This window comes from Callorhinus ursinus, unplaced genomic scaffold (genome assembly GCF_003265705.2).
Source record: "Callorhinus ursinus isolate GAN/ISIS: 27379988/994484 unplaced genomic scaffold, GSC_fseal_2.0 scaffold128, whole genome shotgun sequence".
Lineage (NCBI taxonomy): Eukaryota > Metazoa > Chordata > Mammalia > Carnivora > Otariidae > Callorhinus > Callorhinus ursinus.
In genome coordinates, this window is record NW_027397190.1 from 451,820 (window position 1) to 467,221 (window position 15,402).

Below are 15,402 nucleotides of genomic sequence, written 5' to 3' on the forward strand. Positions count from 1 at the left end.
CTGGGGGGTCGACTTGGGGACACCCGCGGGGCCCACGTGGGGGTGCCTGGCACTGGGAGGTCAGCTTCGGGACACCTGTGGGGCCTACATGGGGGTCCCCGGTGCTGGGTGGGTGCAGCTCCGGGACACCCGCATGGCAAATTGGCCGGACAGAGAGAGGCTTTGTGGTAGGAGGTGGGCCAGGAAGAAGGTGCAGAGGAAATGAAGTTTGCGTGTTTTCCGTGCAGTCGAGTAGGGAAGAGACAAGGGCTGAGGCGAGTCTGTCCTGTCTCAGGGACAGTAGTGACCGCGCCAGGAGGGTTTCCCTGCTGACACTGAGCGGGGGTCATCGGGCTCGTGTGCAGAGTTCATCCCCAGAGAGTGAGTCCTGTGGTTTGTGACCACCTGTGGCCCCAGAAGTCCAGACTCCGACCCACGAAAGCCCTGCCAGGCGAGGACAGTGGCTCATGTCCTTAACTTGTATCTTCTTCAACCTTTATTGAGCCCCTGCTGTATGCACAAACTGTTCTAGGTCCAGGAAATGCAGAATGCACTGGCCCGGCATTTCAGCCTAACTGGGCACACGCCCAAGGAGTGACGGGAGGTGGCCCATGTCGGGCACTGTGCGCACGGGGGCTCGGAACTCCTGCACCATCAAACGCATCTTCCCAGGAAGTGCCCGGGAGGGAGGGAGATTTCCAATGGCGTCTGAACTGTGTGCAGAGCATCTGTCACTTGCTTCTTCCTGTCTTGGACACGAGGACTTACTTTTGTTCCCTTCTTCCCTCTTTGAAAAGTTCTGATTTTCCAGAGAATCAAGCTTTTTAAAGAAAGTGCCTATTAATGCCCTCGACAAATCCGTGCCCCCCCGCCCCCAAGGCTGCAGACGCCCGCCCCTCCCTGACTCGCCAACAGCGCCCAGCCTTCCAGCGTCTGGCATTTCACGCAGAGGCTTCTGATGCAGATTCATCCTCGTGCCATCGAGGCACTGACGTCCCAGCTTTCCTTCTTCACTGTCAAACTTAAATCAATTTTTAGAAACTAGTTATAACAACCGCAACAGAAATAACCGTTGAGGCGAGACTCTTGACCAAGGCCTGGCCTTTCCTGTCCCGGCCCCCAGAAGTCAGGCTGGGGGATGGCCACCTGCATTCCGGATGCTGAGGGTGGAGACAGACGTGTGCACCCCTCCCCTGGCTGCTTGGTGACGGGCGTCTGGGGCCCAGGACCAGAGCCACATCCTCAAGCAGGGCGGACATCAGGGACTAAGCCGCTAGTGTGTCCCTCTGGGGACGGTGGCACCTCCCAGTACTGGCGCCCCTGGTCACGTGGGACCGTCCATGTTGCCAACAAGGGCTTGTCTTTGGAAATGGGCAGACGCATCCCCAGGCAGAGGAGCTTCTGAGGGAGGCTTTGGGATGTTTTCTAAAGCCCAGTGTTTGGTAGCCATGCTGGTCTCGAGCGCTGATGATCCTGCGTGGGCTGTGTCCCCGGGGACGGGGGCACGGCTGGCCCTTCCAGAGTGGCCGTGCCAGCAGAGCCCTTTGGTGACTATGGCGTGTCATCACCTGCACGAGGACGGTCACTCTCCCAGAAGGGCAGGACTTGAACTGTCAGTCCATCAAGTGTGGGAACCAGTCCCCGGAGACCGTCAGGGAAGGCTGGTGGCTGAGCAGGGCTCGTGGGAGGTCCCGTCCACAGACGTGGCCCTCTGCCCCTGGGGCAGGGCCGGGTGGAGTGTGAGCCGCCATAACCAGGAAGGTGACTGCGTCATCTAGGAAACCTGGGGACACACAGAATGCTCCCAGCAGCCCACTTGTCCCTCGAGAGCTAGAGGCAGCATCCATCACAAGGAGAATGAACAAATACAATTCGGAATGTTCCTCTAACGGGGTACTGGGGAACACAGGACATAGGGCCCTGACATGGACAAGTTCCAAAAACGTAACGCTAAGTGAGGAAAAGAGGGTTCCCTCTTAAAATCCCAAACCAGGCAGAACTAAGTAACATTTTGCAGGGGAGAAGCAGCTTGCTCGGAGAGCGGAAAGGAGGACGTCAGAGCCCCCGAGCTTGCAGGTCGGGGGTTTGCTCTTGCTGTCGACACGGGGTAGTGATACTGTCCCAAACCACCATGCTCTGAGCATGAACAGACCGCTCTTCCTCTGAGAATGAACGCACTTTTAGAAATCTTAACGTGGGGGAGGGGGTTGAAAAATATGGAGTAAGAGAAACTATCTTTTACAAAATTGTAAAACGCAAGGACCCGAAGGAAACTTCAGAGGAGCCTGGTGTTCTAATAGGATGCAACACGCAGGACACGGAGGCGGGAGCTGCCGGAGCGCAGGTGCAGGTCGCCCGGCGGACGCTGACAAGGGGCCAGGTGCAGTGGGGAGAAGCTGCGGGGAAGCTCCCGTGGCCCCAGGACTGCGGAGGAGGAGGGGCTGGCCTCTTGAGAACCGGACTGGAGACCTCAGGACGCTACACACACTAACTCATCCTCCTCAGATGTGCAAGAGAGAAACCAGAACTGACGTCGCAAGAACCATGAAGTTGTGGTTAAAAAAGGCAAGAGGGTCTCAGTTTGGAGCCAAATTGGGGCAAATTTTGTGGCTGGGGGCCACGGCTCCCCCCGCGGGAAAGTGGTCCTCACACGTTTGTGTGGAGCCTTTTCTTTGCAAATGACCACCGAAAACATGCCACTTCATTCTGCTCCTCGCTACCAATGAACCCAAATCCTCCCTGGAAAGACGGCCGGGTCGCGCCCGTGTGCCTGCCGTCTCCTGGCGAGGAGCTGGACGCATTCTGTGCATCTGGCTGGCTGTCCGGGGACATTTCAGACACAGGCCAAAGGCAGACCTCGGCTTCACCCCTGATGAACCCGGACAGCGTTCTCATCGGGACCTCCCCCCGTCCCCGCCCTGTCATTTTGAGGCAAATCCCAGACCTTGCATTCCAGGTTTCTAACAGACAGGGACTCTCAAAAAAGTATGTCCCCCAAAACAAACAGTCTAAGTATCTAAGTAAATCCTCTAAGACAAATAGTCACCAGTATCGTCTACGCCAGGTTAAAAGCTGCCAGGCTGCCTGTGCGCCCCCTTCCGACCCGGGCAAGCCCCACACCGGGAGCTGCTGACGCACTTCAGGGCTCGTTAGCCACTAGGTTCCCCTCCATTTGTTCCTTTTCTTTTTTCTTAGAAATTATGTTTTGAAGAAACCAGGTTGTCTGTCTTAAGGAACTTCCGAGTCTGGGTTCTGATGCTGCAAAGACAGAGGCACTCTGAGTGCGCGTGCCCACGTGGAGACAACCGGTCTGGGCCGGTCTGTGGAGCTGCTGCCGGGAGCCCTGGGAAAGGCACCACCAGGGGGACAGAGGGGCCTCGGTGGTTGTCGGGGGGCAGCTTAGGAGAGAGGGAGGGACAGCACAGGATTTTTAGAGCAGCGAAACTACTCTGGTGGATTCATGACATCATATATCTGTCTGGACCCACAGAACGTACACCACCTTGTTACCCAACGCAAACCACGACTGGTTGATTAGGACGTGTCAGGGTGGGCTCATCAACAGTGACAAATACACGGCTCTGTTGGGGGATACAGGCAATGGGGAGGCCGTGCACGTGTGGGGGCCGGAAGGCTCTGGGAAATCTCCATACCTTCCCCTCAATTCTGCTCAAGAAAAAGTCTATTGAAATGATATGCGTAAGTGGGCAAACAGCACGTTGAAATGTTAATGTGGTTAAATTAGGTGGCAGGATTCTAGCAATTTTTCTTCATCTTTGATTTGTATATGTTAAAAGGTCACAATTAGATTAATTTAAAAAAAAAACAAGGGAAATGATTATAGCGAAGCGCAGAAAAGGCTATTATGTGATCATGAGGCTCGGGTGGTGTGATGAGTGTGTCTTCTGTTTCCGTTTCGGTACTTGAAAGGTTTTCCATCTGGGTGGTACTTTCAAAACGGAAAGCTTTACTTAAAAACCAGGCTGCAGCCTTGAACGTGGGCACACACGTGTGCAAACCCAGGCTAGCACGCCTCGGCCAGGTGCTGGACGGCTGGGCTTTATGGAGATGCAATTCCCACGCCACGAAGCATGCCCTTCACGTGTACAACCGTGCTGAGTCCCAGTGCGTCCAGCGTGTAAAATCCCCCAGAGCCTCCGCTGGTGCCATACAGGGAGCAGGGGCCCAGGGGTCCCCACCCGGACACGTCCACAGCCGCCTGGCCCTGACTCCATGCCCCCTGCCAGACAGGGTCTGCAGACTGGCTAGGGACAAGGTTGTTCTGAAAACATGAGAAACTCAGGACATGGGATCCACTCATATTCACACAAAGTTTCAACATTCTTTTTCCCAAAGAAGAAAGAAAAATTCCATTAAATTTCCAGGTTCAGATTTTTCAGTGTTTGTAAATAAATGGCCTAATTATTACCTACTTGTACAAAGATTTCTTGTGGATTTAAGGAGTTCACTCTTCAAATTCCCAATCACGTGTTTCCTTACAGCCCTTTTACGGACTGCAGAGCTCTCAGACTTGATGTGCAGAGCACCAAGTTCGAGTCTCCTGTTAAAGCTTCTTACGGAGATGCACAGATGACTCAGTGTCTCCTGACCAGGCTGCACGGTCAGCGTTACCACCTGCAGCCCCCACGGCCTCCCTGCGGCAGGAGTGAAGGCCCCAAGCCCGACGGCTCTGCAACGTGCACTCCCCAGGGAGGGGCACTGGAGTCTGTTTAAAAGGTAGTTTTCGTGCATTTAGGGCACAGACACGTGGTTAACAGTGACAAGAACACCAAAGGCCAGATGACCAGGGGCAGGCCACTGTGGGCATACAGGCCCCGTTCCTGCCCAGCGGTCCCAAAGGGCAGAGCCCCACTGCAGACGGGCATGCCCCACATGGACACGCCTGCTCCCGGGAATGCTGCCGGCCAAGGCAAGTCCCGGCGTCCAGAGGAAACCACCACGTGGCAGAAAATTAAGAAACATGGGGCTGCTGGAGGATCCTGACCAGCACCATGGCTCCTGGCACACTCTGCTCCTAGCAGCTGAACTTAAGACACCAGCTTTCTTTGGGACGGCACCTTGTAGACCCCCGTGCTTTCCTGCTCAGCTGCGCTCCGTGGGGCCCCCGGTCTTCCCTCGCCAGACCACGTTCTCATGTTCCCGAGGCCTTGGCCCTTCTTTCCTGCTAACACCGGTCCGGGTCTTTTCTTCAAATTCAACCACTCTCATTATCCCGATGCTTACTGGGGCACTCGGGGCACCGGGGCATCTGAGCCCTGAGGAGCGGTCTCCCTGTCTCCCTCTGGGACCCACGGGAAAGGGCCCAACCAGCTGAGATGGACACAGCTTCCGTCCCCACCCTCCTGGGTGTGCAGAGCCCCCACAAAGTCGTCCAGATGTGACAGCAACCAGCAGCCCAGGATCAGCCCCACCACCTTAGTTCAGACACTTTTTACTGACAGCAAGCGATGCTGCAAGATACGGAATTAGCACTGAGCCCTTTTAGAAACCGTGGCCTGAGGCATTTAAGGAGGAAATCTCCAGCTTCTTCCAATTCACAGTTGTGCTGCCTCCATTTCTGTGCTAACAGAAAGAGCATCAGGGTCCTCCCCTTCCGAGCCCAGCTCCTGGAGACTTCGGTTATTGCTGTTGTAGAAAGGAGCAAATCTACGTAGCTACACCTACCTTCTGGAAAAGAACAAGGCAAGGGTGGTGCTTTGATTGTTGGACATCTGCCTGCCCGCGCACCCATCCAGTGCACATGGTAATACCCCCACCTTCTCCCTCTCTGCCTGTCATGGGAAGTACAGATGGGATCTAGGCATCATGCCCCATTGTGTGAAGACCTACGGAGTACAACCAGGAGAGAGATAGCCCAAACTCCTGGAGGAGGATTCAGGTTCTTGATGATGCCTGAGTATCCAGTGAAAACCTAGAACCAGCCATACCTGAAGCTCCATCCATCACTTCTCAGACAAGTGAGTAACACAGCAAGATAACCCCAGTGGAGCCATGATTTTGTTACTTGCACTCAAAGAACATTTATAGCACACAGCCTGAGCCTAACACATTACCTCTAATTCAGTAAGCAGTCTGGAAAACGGGGAGGAGAAAAGGCTTGTGGGGCCTGCAGCTCTACACTGAAAAAGGTAGGCTAAGCCAACGATGTCTTTAAGCAGCACCTCAAACTGTTCTAGAGGCTCACAAACACATCCCGGGTCGCCCCCAGCCCAAAGCCCAGCCGCCACCAACAGGAAGGGGCCGTCTCAGAGGGACCATCAAGATGAATTACCCACGGATGGCATGGACCAAGGCTTGCGCCCAGAGATCTCTGGACAAGGGGACTTGGAAACCGAGGCCCCTGGGCTCTCTACCAGCTCTTACCGGAGCCGCACGAATGCAAGGGGCCTGTGGGTCAGACCCAGGCACAGGGACGATGCACGACCAAGCGTCCGGGGGACGCGCCGCGTGACGAACCCTGATCTCCAGCTTGTCAGTCAGGGTCGGAACTGCCTTGTTTTCTGGGCTATCTTAGATCCAATGCTCATCGCCTGATGTAGCCACAGTAACAGCGACCCTCTGCGTTCTTAATGCTTTGGTACAAGCTTCTGAGAAGCTCTTCACAAGTAATAAAAAGTCCAGCCTCCACAGAACGGCCTAGAAGAGGAAGTTGGGTCTGTTCTCCCGGCGATGGGCCCGGAGTGCACGGGCACCCCAGCACGCACATGCCCCAACACGCAGTGTTCTCTGGCCCACAGGCTGCTGGGCGGGCAGGGCGCTCAGGGCGGGGGCGGCTCCTGCCAGCACACCAGGGAACGAGCTTACAAAAAGGAGTTTTATTAAATGAAAGAGAAATCTGCTCGGTGGGTCAAATGTGAAATAGATATACAAAAACTTTACATCTGTGTCCCGGAGGAGGGCCCTGCGCGCCCGCCCACTGCCCCACCCCCGTCGGGGTGCCCCGGCTGCTGCCCCGCGTCCTGCATGCCCACTCCGAACCAGGCTGCGCGGGGCGTGGCAACATCTTTGGCACACCGCCTCCCGGGACACTGTCCCTTAGAAAAGTAGACTTTCCGTAGTAAAACCTCTAAAAACACCTATTTCTGCAAAATTACGTGTTTCTGTATGTGGAGCTCTGCAAATATACACATCTCTCTGGAAAAAAGGAACCATCCAAGGGCCCGTGGGGCCTGGAGCCCTCCGGGGACGGAGCGCCAAGTGGGTGTCGGCCCTGCACCCTGCAGGTCACATGAGGTCGTTAAGCTCTGCCTCGAGCGCTGCAGCCATCTCGTCCGCCTCCGAGCTGCTGCCCTCCTCGTCCTCCCCGCTCGACTCCCCACTGGACGCGCTGCCGGCGTCCTCCTCGGGTAGCTTCCGCTTGTGGCCCCTGCAAGACAGACGCAGGCCGTGAAACGCACGCCCCGGGAGCGGGCACACACGGGCGCCCCAGCACGCACGCGCCCTGGAACCGGCACGCACACACCCCCAGCACCAGCATCCCTGTGCCCTGCACGCACCGCAGGCTGCAAGCACCCACGTGGCACGCACACGCGCAGTGCATCCCTGTCCTCTGCCGAACATCACTGCAAGACGCTGTCCTAGCTTCAGTGCGAGAACCAGTCGGAGCCGATGGTCAAAGACCGCAGGGCCAGCAGACCCCGGAGCACGGCACTCGCTCTATGCCCCAGGCCGCCAGGCCCCGCATTCAGAGGTGGCCGCGCAGCGACAGTCGGTTGTACGCGAGGGCGTCACGGGCAGGTGACAGAACACCTATCACCCTAGAGGACGTGGGGAGAGGGCAAGGGCTGGATGCCATGAGCGCGGAAGGTGTGACTGAGGACCGACGCGGGGACCGGAGGGCGTGCTCCTGCCTTCTTCCTGGAGCTCCAAGAACCAGCAGACACGAACCAGCATGCAGAGTGCCAAGAGACAGGCCGGTCTGTCAGAGAAACTGCTGTGCCACCTCGCAGATGTGGAAGCCACCGCACATCCCAGGTGATCACACAGGGCCAGGGCACGGTCCACTGCCTCCAAACTCCCCTTTCCCGAGGCAGCATCAACACAAATTACCCTGATCACAGACGGAAGCGCATGAAAAGCCTTTGGCAAAGTCACAAACACGAGGTCGGAAGACTTTCTGCAAGACTAGGACCCACGTGACCTAAGACCTATAAAACAGAGGAAGCCTCTACAAACTGGTTAAGACAATAAATAATCTGTGAGAAACACTCCCAAATCAGGAAACAGCAACTGACAGAAGAACAAATTCAAAATGGACAGAAACCCTGGAAAGGACTAAGGAAACATAAGTAAGGCACCTGTGTGACGGCTCAGGCTGGCAACGGTGAGTGTGAGGGGCTCAGCATCCGTGGCCACGGTGCGGGGCTACGTGGCAGGTGCCAGGTGTCCATCTGCAGGACTCGAACCCCAGGTCGGGCCCAAACCAGGCACACATGCAGCCTGAGGACACACTGTCAGGTAACTCAGCAAAGGCTTAATTTTGGATTTGCAAGATATCCTGAAACAAAAGCTTTTTAAAAGAGAATTTTATTGATTTTAGAGTGTGCACATGCACATGCAAGCCAGGGGGAGGGAGAGGGACAAGCCGACTCCACGTGGAGTCTGAATCGGGGCTCGATCCCACAACCCCGAGATCACGACCTGAGCCGAAATCAAGAGTCCAAGCACCCCAGAACAAAAGCTATTTTTAAGCACAGTTACTAGGAGGCCACTCAGATGACTGTCCATTTGTTGAGTGGTGAAGAAGCTGTATTTAGAAATGACACACACACACAACAGGTAACCTGCTTCACGTAAAAACGGCAAGTGCCCATCTAAATACCGTAAGAGGGTGTTCATACTACTGATAACAACCCCAATAAAAACAGCGTCCCATGGGGCACTGCCCAGGAAAGTGTGTGTGGGCCCCGAGCCCCAGACCCACAGGGTAGGAACACGGCTTGGCTGCTGCTGAGTGGTGGAGGTTTATCAGAAATGCCAGTGATTTTGAGAAAACCTGGGAAAACACTGGCTGTACCCTGTCCTCTGGGCACCCCGTCCTCCGGCACCCCACCCGGCCTCAGGCCTGCAGCTGAAGCGCACGCGGGGGGAACGTGAAGGCTTGTCTCCGGTTTCCCCACGTGATCTGCGGTTTACTGTCAGGATGTGTTCACAGTCCTGGGCTTCCACGAGTCACTGAGAATCGCGGCCTGACTGGGAGCACAGCTCACACTGCGTGCACACACCGTCAAAGCCGTTCTGGGGTGTCCTCTGCTTTGCACAGTGGCCCGGTCTCAGGAAGTGACAAACACCACCAACCTCCCTTGCCTCCTGCTACAAATGGTCTGCTCTTTGTGGAGAGCCCGGCCCCCATCCAGGTTCCCTTTCACTCCCGTGCAAGAAGGGAGGCAAAAAAGCAAAGACAGAGAGTTCCCGTGGTCGGGGATGAAGCCCCCCAAGTCCAGGAAAAAGCCAGACCCACTGCTGTGAGGACGTGGACTGGGAACCCGCAGAAGCGCCTCGGACAACCCCCCAGGCAGAGGCAAGGGGTGCATGCTGGTGGGGACCCCGGGTAGCAGAGGCAGAGCTCAGGGGAGAGCAGGGACCCTCGAGGGCAGGGCCAGGGCAGGGGAAAGCTACAGACTGCTCGAAGAGTTATCTCTCAAAACAGTCATCTTACAACGATGATTATTTGTGATAAAATCTTTCGTGAAAACCTTTTTTTTTTTTTTTTAAAGATTTTGAGAGTGAGACAGCGAGAGAGCGAGCGCGCGCGTGCATAAGTGGGGGGAGGGGCAGCGGAAGAAGGAGAAGCAGACTCCCCGCCGAGCAGGGAGCCCGATGCTGGGCTCGATCCCAGGACCCCGGGGTCATGACCTGAGCCGAAGGCAGACACTTCTCGGACTGCCTGAGCCCCCAGGCACCCCTTGTGAACCTTTCGCCTGCACTTGGGAGAACATCTAGGGCAGAGGCGCCCAGTCCTGTTGCTTGTGTACGGCCCACACATGGGTAGGGCTCACTGCACAAATGCTCCTTGTATTCCCAGACAACGGGTGATAATGCCTTCTGGGTCCCTGGCTGCACGGGGCAAGGTGTCCTGTAATCTTCATAAAAAGCCCACGAGAGGGGTGGCATCGTTCCCGTCTGTAGCTGAGGAGACCACGAACCAGACAGAGGCAAGCTGACAGCCACATCCTTGGGGGGCTGGACCCCACACTGTCCCACGCAGGGTGGTGCCTCTTAGAAATGACTGACTTCACTGAAACAGGGTCGTCTCGTGTGCAAAAGGGACAGAAGGAGAGAAGACGTGGCGTAAGCAGCCCCACGTTGGCGAGGTCATGCCAGGCACTCCCACGGGAGCCAAGTGCATGGCTCAAGATCAGGGAGAAACGGCCGGTGGCCCAGGGGGCAATGCCATGTGCCAAGCCTTTCTGAGACAAAGTATAAAAAGAGACGGACTAAGAAGGGCAAACCTTTTGGTTAAATAATGTGTGGAAGATGATATTTCTATACACAGCATGACGGAATTGTAGTAATTAAAAATTATCTCGGGGCACCTGGGGGGCTCGGTTGAGTGACTGACTCTTGATTTCGGGGCAGTTTGTGATCTCAGGGTCATGGGATCGAGCCCCAGGTTGGGCTCCGTGCTCAGCAGGGGGTCTGCTGGAGGTTCTCCCTCTCGCTCCGCCCCTACTGCCCCCTCTAAAAAATTATCTCCAATATTGGGAACAGGCCTGCAAGTGATGGTTAATAAAAGCCTGTGAATGATACCAACTTCATCCCCCTGAGCAGAACACACACAGTATTTGTATTTTGTTGTTACAACCAACCGCACAGCTGCACAGAAATGCTGACAGGCTTAACGTGGAAGAAATGTAAAGCCTGGAAAACCCTCTAAGGGCGTGGAATCCAGCAAGAACATGACAGCAGCATCAGTATGTGTACATTTCCTCGATGGTCCAGCTTCTGAATGCACTGCCGCAAGCCCACGCTGGTGCCTCGAGGGTGCTGCCCATCGTGCACATGACGGCTTCTGTCTCACCAACGACTGTCCGACAGTATCCACAAAGCATGTGTTTTCAACTTGCCGGTTAAAGCAGCTTGTTTCTTGGCCGAGAACAAGCAGCTGCAGGGCTGCACTTGGCGAGGTCACCGTCTCGGCTAGCAAACCTGTTTCGTGTGCGCGCATGTGTGGGAAGGCCAGGTCTGGATTCTGCAGGGACGACCACGCCCGAGGCAGCTCCCTTCTCAGACACGTGCACGGTTTGAAGCAAGCGTGGGCACGGTGGGCACGGTGGGCGTCTTCTCATCCGTGAGGATTTCGACCCCATGACCACCACACTGATGCCGGAGCCGCACTGCCCAGGACCAGGAGGAGGGAGTCCTCCCGAGCTGCTCCTTTTCACGACGGTGTGGGCCGTTGTGGGCGCGCCGGCGTGTCCCACAGGTGTGTGTGTGGGGGGGGACTGAGTGGCCGTTTGTCTGCCTCCTGCCTCTCGGCCCTTGCCATGACTGACGGCGGGCGTCCAGCCTCCAAGTGCCGCTGAGCTGCCACCTCCCTCCCCGCTGCTCACCCTTAAGAAGCACGAAGGCTGTCTACCCTTGGACTGCCCAACCCGCTCACACTGGTCATGCTCGGGGGTCGTGCAGTTCTGACCCCGTTCATCTTTACTGCCTCCTTCTGCACTAAGCGAGCCTACCCACTGAGACGCTGCAGGACGGTCTCCTGGACTTCCTTCCCCAGTGGTTGCTGCGGGCTCCTCTCACGGACCCATGTCACGCCGTCAGGATGGATGGCAGACGCACCCGGGTCTCACCCGGTCAGATACGGGTACGGACTTGTCCCTCCGCTCAGGGCCTGCCCTTCCTTCCCGAGCCTCTGTCGTTCGCGGTGTATCTACGTGTGCCACACGCCGTTATAACCCGGACACCGTGTGCGATTTTCTGTCTTACACAGAGGCTGACAGAAGGGAAGAAAACACGCATGCTGACCACGCGTCACTCGAACCTTCTCACTTACGGTTTCTTCCGAAATATCTCGTGCCTCCTGCCCCTGCGTGGTCACTGGTGAACACTCGGCTCTCCGTACTGCGGGCCCCACAGACAACACGTCATCTTCTACAACTGCTCCTGATATCAGTTACATGGAGAGAGAAGAAAACTATAAATTCACGTTGCCCGATAATTACACGGTGCTCTTTGCGTGATCCTGGTCTCTGGGTCCCTGGCTTTCAGACCGAAGAGCTCCCTTCCAGATTTCTCATAGGTCAGGCTGGCTCACAATGAATTCTCTCCGTTCCCAGCCAGGAAGGTCCTCATCACACCTTCGTTTCTGACAGAGTTTTGCCTGGTTGATGCTTTTTTCCTCCAACACCTGGGCGTGCCACGGTCTCTGACGAGAAGCTGGCTGCGCGTCCTGCAGGCGCCCTCGGCGGTGCCGTCCAGTCGTCCACATGTGCTCTGTCTCCGGCTTTCAGCACTTTTACCACAACGTCTCTGGGCGTGGATCTCTGTGCTGACCCTGCTTGGAGTCTGTCGGGCTCGGGATGTGTGAGAATGCCTTCCATCCATCTGGGGGGGTTTCGGCCCTTCCCCTCCATGCCCTCCCGGCTCCCACTGTGGGCACGCACTACTCTGCTAGTTCTTTCTTCTGAGACTGAGCTCGACCCTCGGGCCCCTGGAGAACGTTCATTTCCCTGCTGCACTTTGCAACGTCGTCCACCTACTTGCTCTCGTCCCCCCGCACAGCCCTCACGGTGGCTGTGCTCACCGGCAGCTTCTCTGGCCCACGTCTTCCCTGTGAGTGGAAGCAGGAGTTGTGGTTCCTGTCCTGTAGCAGCTGGGTCTGGCCTCTCCCTGGCCAGCATGGCTGCTGCGTGCCGTGACCAGCCAGGCCGTTCGGGCACATGAAGAGCCCGCTGAGCACTCTGGCTACGCAGACACTCGTGTGGAAAGCGGAGCCTGTGAGCCCACCGTTGCTCACTTCCACGTCTAGTCCCCGTGAACAAGAACAAAATACAGCCAGAACCGCACATCTGCCAGTTTCTCTGGTACAGAAAGAAACGAGGTTTGCAAACCTAAGTCATCCGCCTTGGCTGACGGGGAGCCACCGTGCGCCTGACTCCGCTGTGGTCAAGGGTCAGAGCCGTGGGGCACACCCAGAAACCCCGAGCTCCCGCCACGGCCACACGTACGAAGTTCAGGAGAAACAGAGGAAGGCAGCAGGTGGGAAGGAGCCCCGTGAGTGTTCCGGGCTCAGGGACGAGCGGAAGCCGGCTCGTAGGAGGTAAGAGAGTACGTCCCACACAGCAAGCAGAGTCTGAGCAAAGTCTGGGAATGCTTGGTTCTCATGGTCAGAGATGTGGCTCCCAGAACGGGGGGCGCCTGTTGGGGGCTCAGCCCCCCACCCCCACCGTCACAAGTTGGAGGATTTCAAGCTTCTTGTTTGCCATGTTCAGATGCTCTCCACGGGACCAGGAGAAACTTCCGAGCTGGAAGCTTAGACTTCTACTCCCTATGCACGCTGACCACGGAGACGCAGGAAACCTAGCGCCCTGGGACTAAAACCACGTTGCCCCACGGACCTCCAGTGCAGAAGGCCGGCACCCAAACCACATCAAAGCAAAGTCTCTTTCCGACAAGCCCTGGTGCCTGTCGTTTGTGGGCACGTGAACCAGCGAAAACGAAGAAACAAAACAGGACGTTCACTCTGGGGCTCGGTGGCGCACAGGGCTCAGCTCAGTATATGCTGAGCGCCTGCAGCCCCCGCCCCTTGAGGAGAGGACACTCCCGGTGGGCTCCGGCCAGGCCTGAGTCTTCGTGAAAAATGCCTCAATTTCTTTTTTTATTCGACAGAGAAAACAAGAGCAGGACCAGAGCTACAAATCAGCAAGAAGATGTCATGAGTCACGGGCACCAGCCGGCACCTCCATACCCGGGTTCTCAGAGCGGGTGGGAGGCCGGCTCCTCAGAGGCCCCAGTGGGACCCCTGCACAGAGAGGAAGACATAGCCCAGCACAGTGATCGTGCAAGGCTTACCATCACCCAATACGGAACTTTAAAACAACTAGTTCCTAAAACAACCGAACAGCGTTTCACACCGCTCTGCTGCATGGCTTGACGGGTGGGACGGCACCAGCACCGTGAGAAGCGGCTCCGTCTGCCTGCTCCGAAGCGTGGCTGCAGGTCCACTTCCCTTCTCGGAGTAAACTGCTACACAGGGAACCACCAATCTCTGCGCCCTCTCTCTGGTCGCTGCTAGAATTTTTGGCCCAATCCTGTTTTGTAACTGGACTGTTCAAGTAAACTAAACTCTTTTGAGCTGTTTATTCACCTACAGAACGTCTTAGGGTCGGACCAGATGGGGTGTGAACAGACTCAGTGGGTAAAGAGCCCCCACACAGAGGCAGATCCCAGTTACAGGGCGAGCACACGCGTGTGCGGTCTGTACCGGCCTCGATTCACTGGCTGACCTGCAGCGACCCTGAGGCGGCACCACCAACACCCCCATTTCAGAAGAGGAAACAGGCACGGGAGGTTCGAGAGCTTGCCCACTGTTGTGTGGCTGGAAGGAGGTTCTTGGGACGCGTGCCTGCTCGTTTCTCGTCATGGGGGGTCGGCAGGGGTTGGGGTGGTCCTGCTGAAGAACCCCTGGCCTGGCGTGAGCAGCCTGGGCTCTGATGCATGGTGTGCGAACACTGCAGGGCACATGGGGCAGGATGAAGACAGCAGGAAGCAGGGGAGAGAGGCCCTCACCGCGGCAGACAGCAGGTACCACCGCCAACACTGTGTGCAGAGCTGGAGCAACGCTGTCTGAATTCCGAGGGCCACAGTGCCCTCCCGGGACCACTGATTCCCCTCCACTGTCAAGCTAGCGTGGGCAAAACCAAGAAGGCATTTCCTGAGGCGCGAAGTTTGCCTGCCTTCCACACACACTATCCCAGAAAGCTTCTGGAAGATGCACCCACTCCACCAAAACAAGAGAACAAACATGGCGTTGGAGCCATGGAGCAGTGAGGCCAGTCCCGGCAGGCAGCAGGGCCCCACGGGGAGGCTCAGGGACGCTTGGGGACAGCAGCTCTGGCTTCGGGCCAGACTGAACTGAGCCACTGGGGTCGGAAGACTTGGAAAGAGGCAAAAAAGAAGGAAGTTGAGCAAAGAGAACATGAGGTGAGAAGCGAATCCGAGCGAGACAAGAAGATGCTTCAGAGGAGACTCCTCGCACCCCACTCGGTCCAGGAGAGGGCTCGGTCACGGTGGGGGCGCTGGCCGGGAGGCTGCCGCGGCGTCAGCGCACACCACCCACCGACGGGCTGCGGCGCAAGAGCGGGGCTTGGGGAACAGTGGGAGCCGGCCGCAACGCGCTGCCACGGTGCCGCCGGCTGGCGACCGCTGGTCCTGCAGGTGTTCCCACCAACCACACAC

General features: G+C 56.8%; 1 protein-coding gene across 3 annotated transcripts in view; it reads right to left on the minus strand.

Annotated features, from left to right (window-relative positions):
• Window positions 1–6,800: 6,800 nt before the first annotated feature.
• Window positions 6,801–15,402, minus strand: part of CTDP1 (CTD phosphatase subunit 1) — a 54,980-nt gene continuing 46,378 nt past the window's right edge. For 2 of the 3 annotated variants that reach the window (XM_025860235.2, XM_073890121.1), the window contains exon 13: window positions 6,801–7,366. In XM_025860235.2, coding sequence (XP_025716020.1) covers window positions 7,225–7,366 — 142 coding nt within the window. In that variant the 3' untranslated portion in view covers window positions 6,801–7,224. Of the gene's footprint in view, window positions 7,367–11,998; window positions 12,109–15,402 lie in introns of all 3 variants that reach the window. The other variant, XR_012377255.1, reaches the window with a different exon arrangement.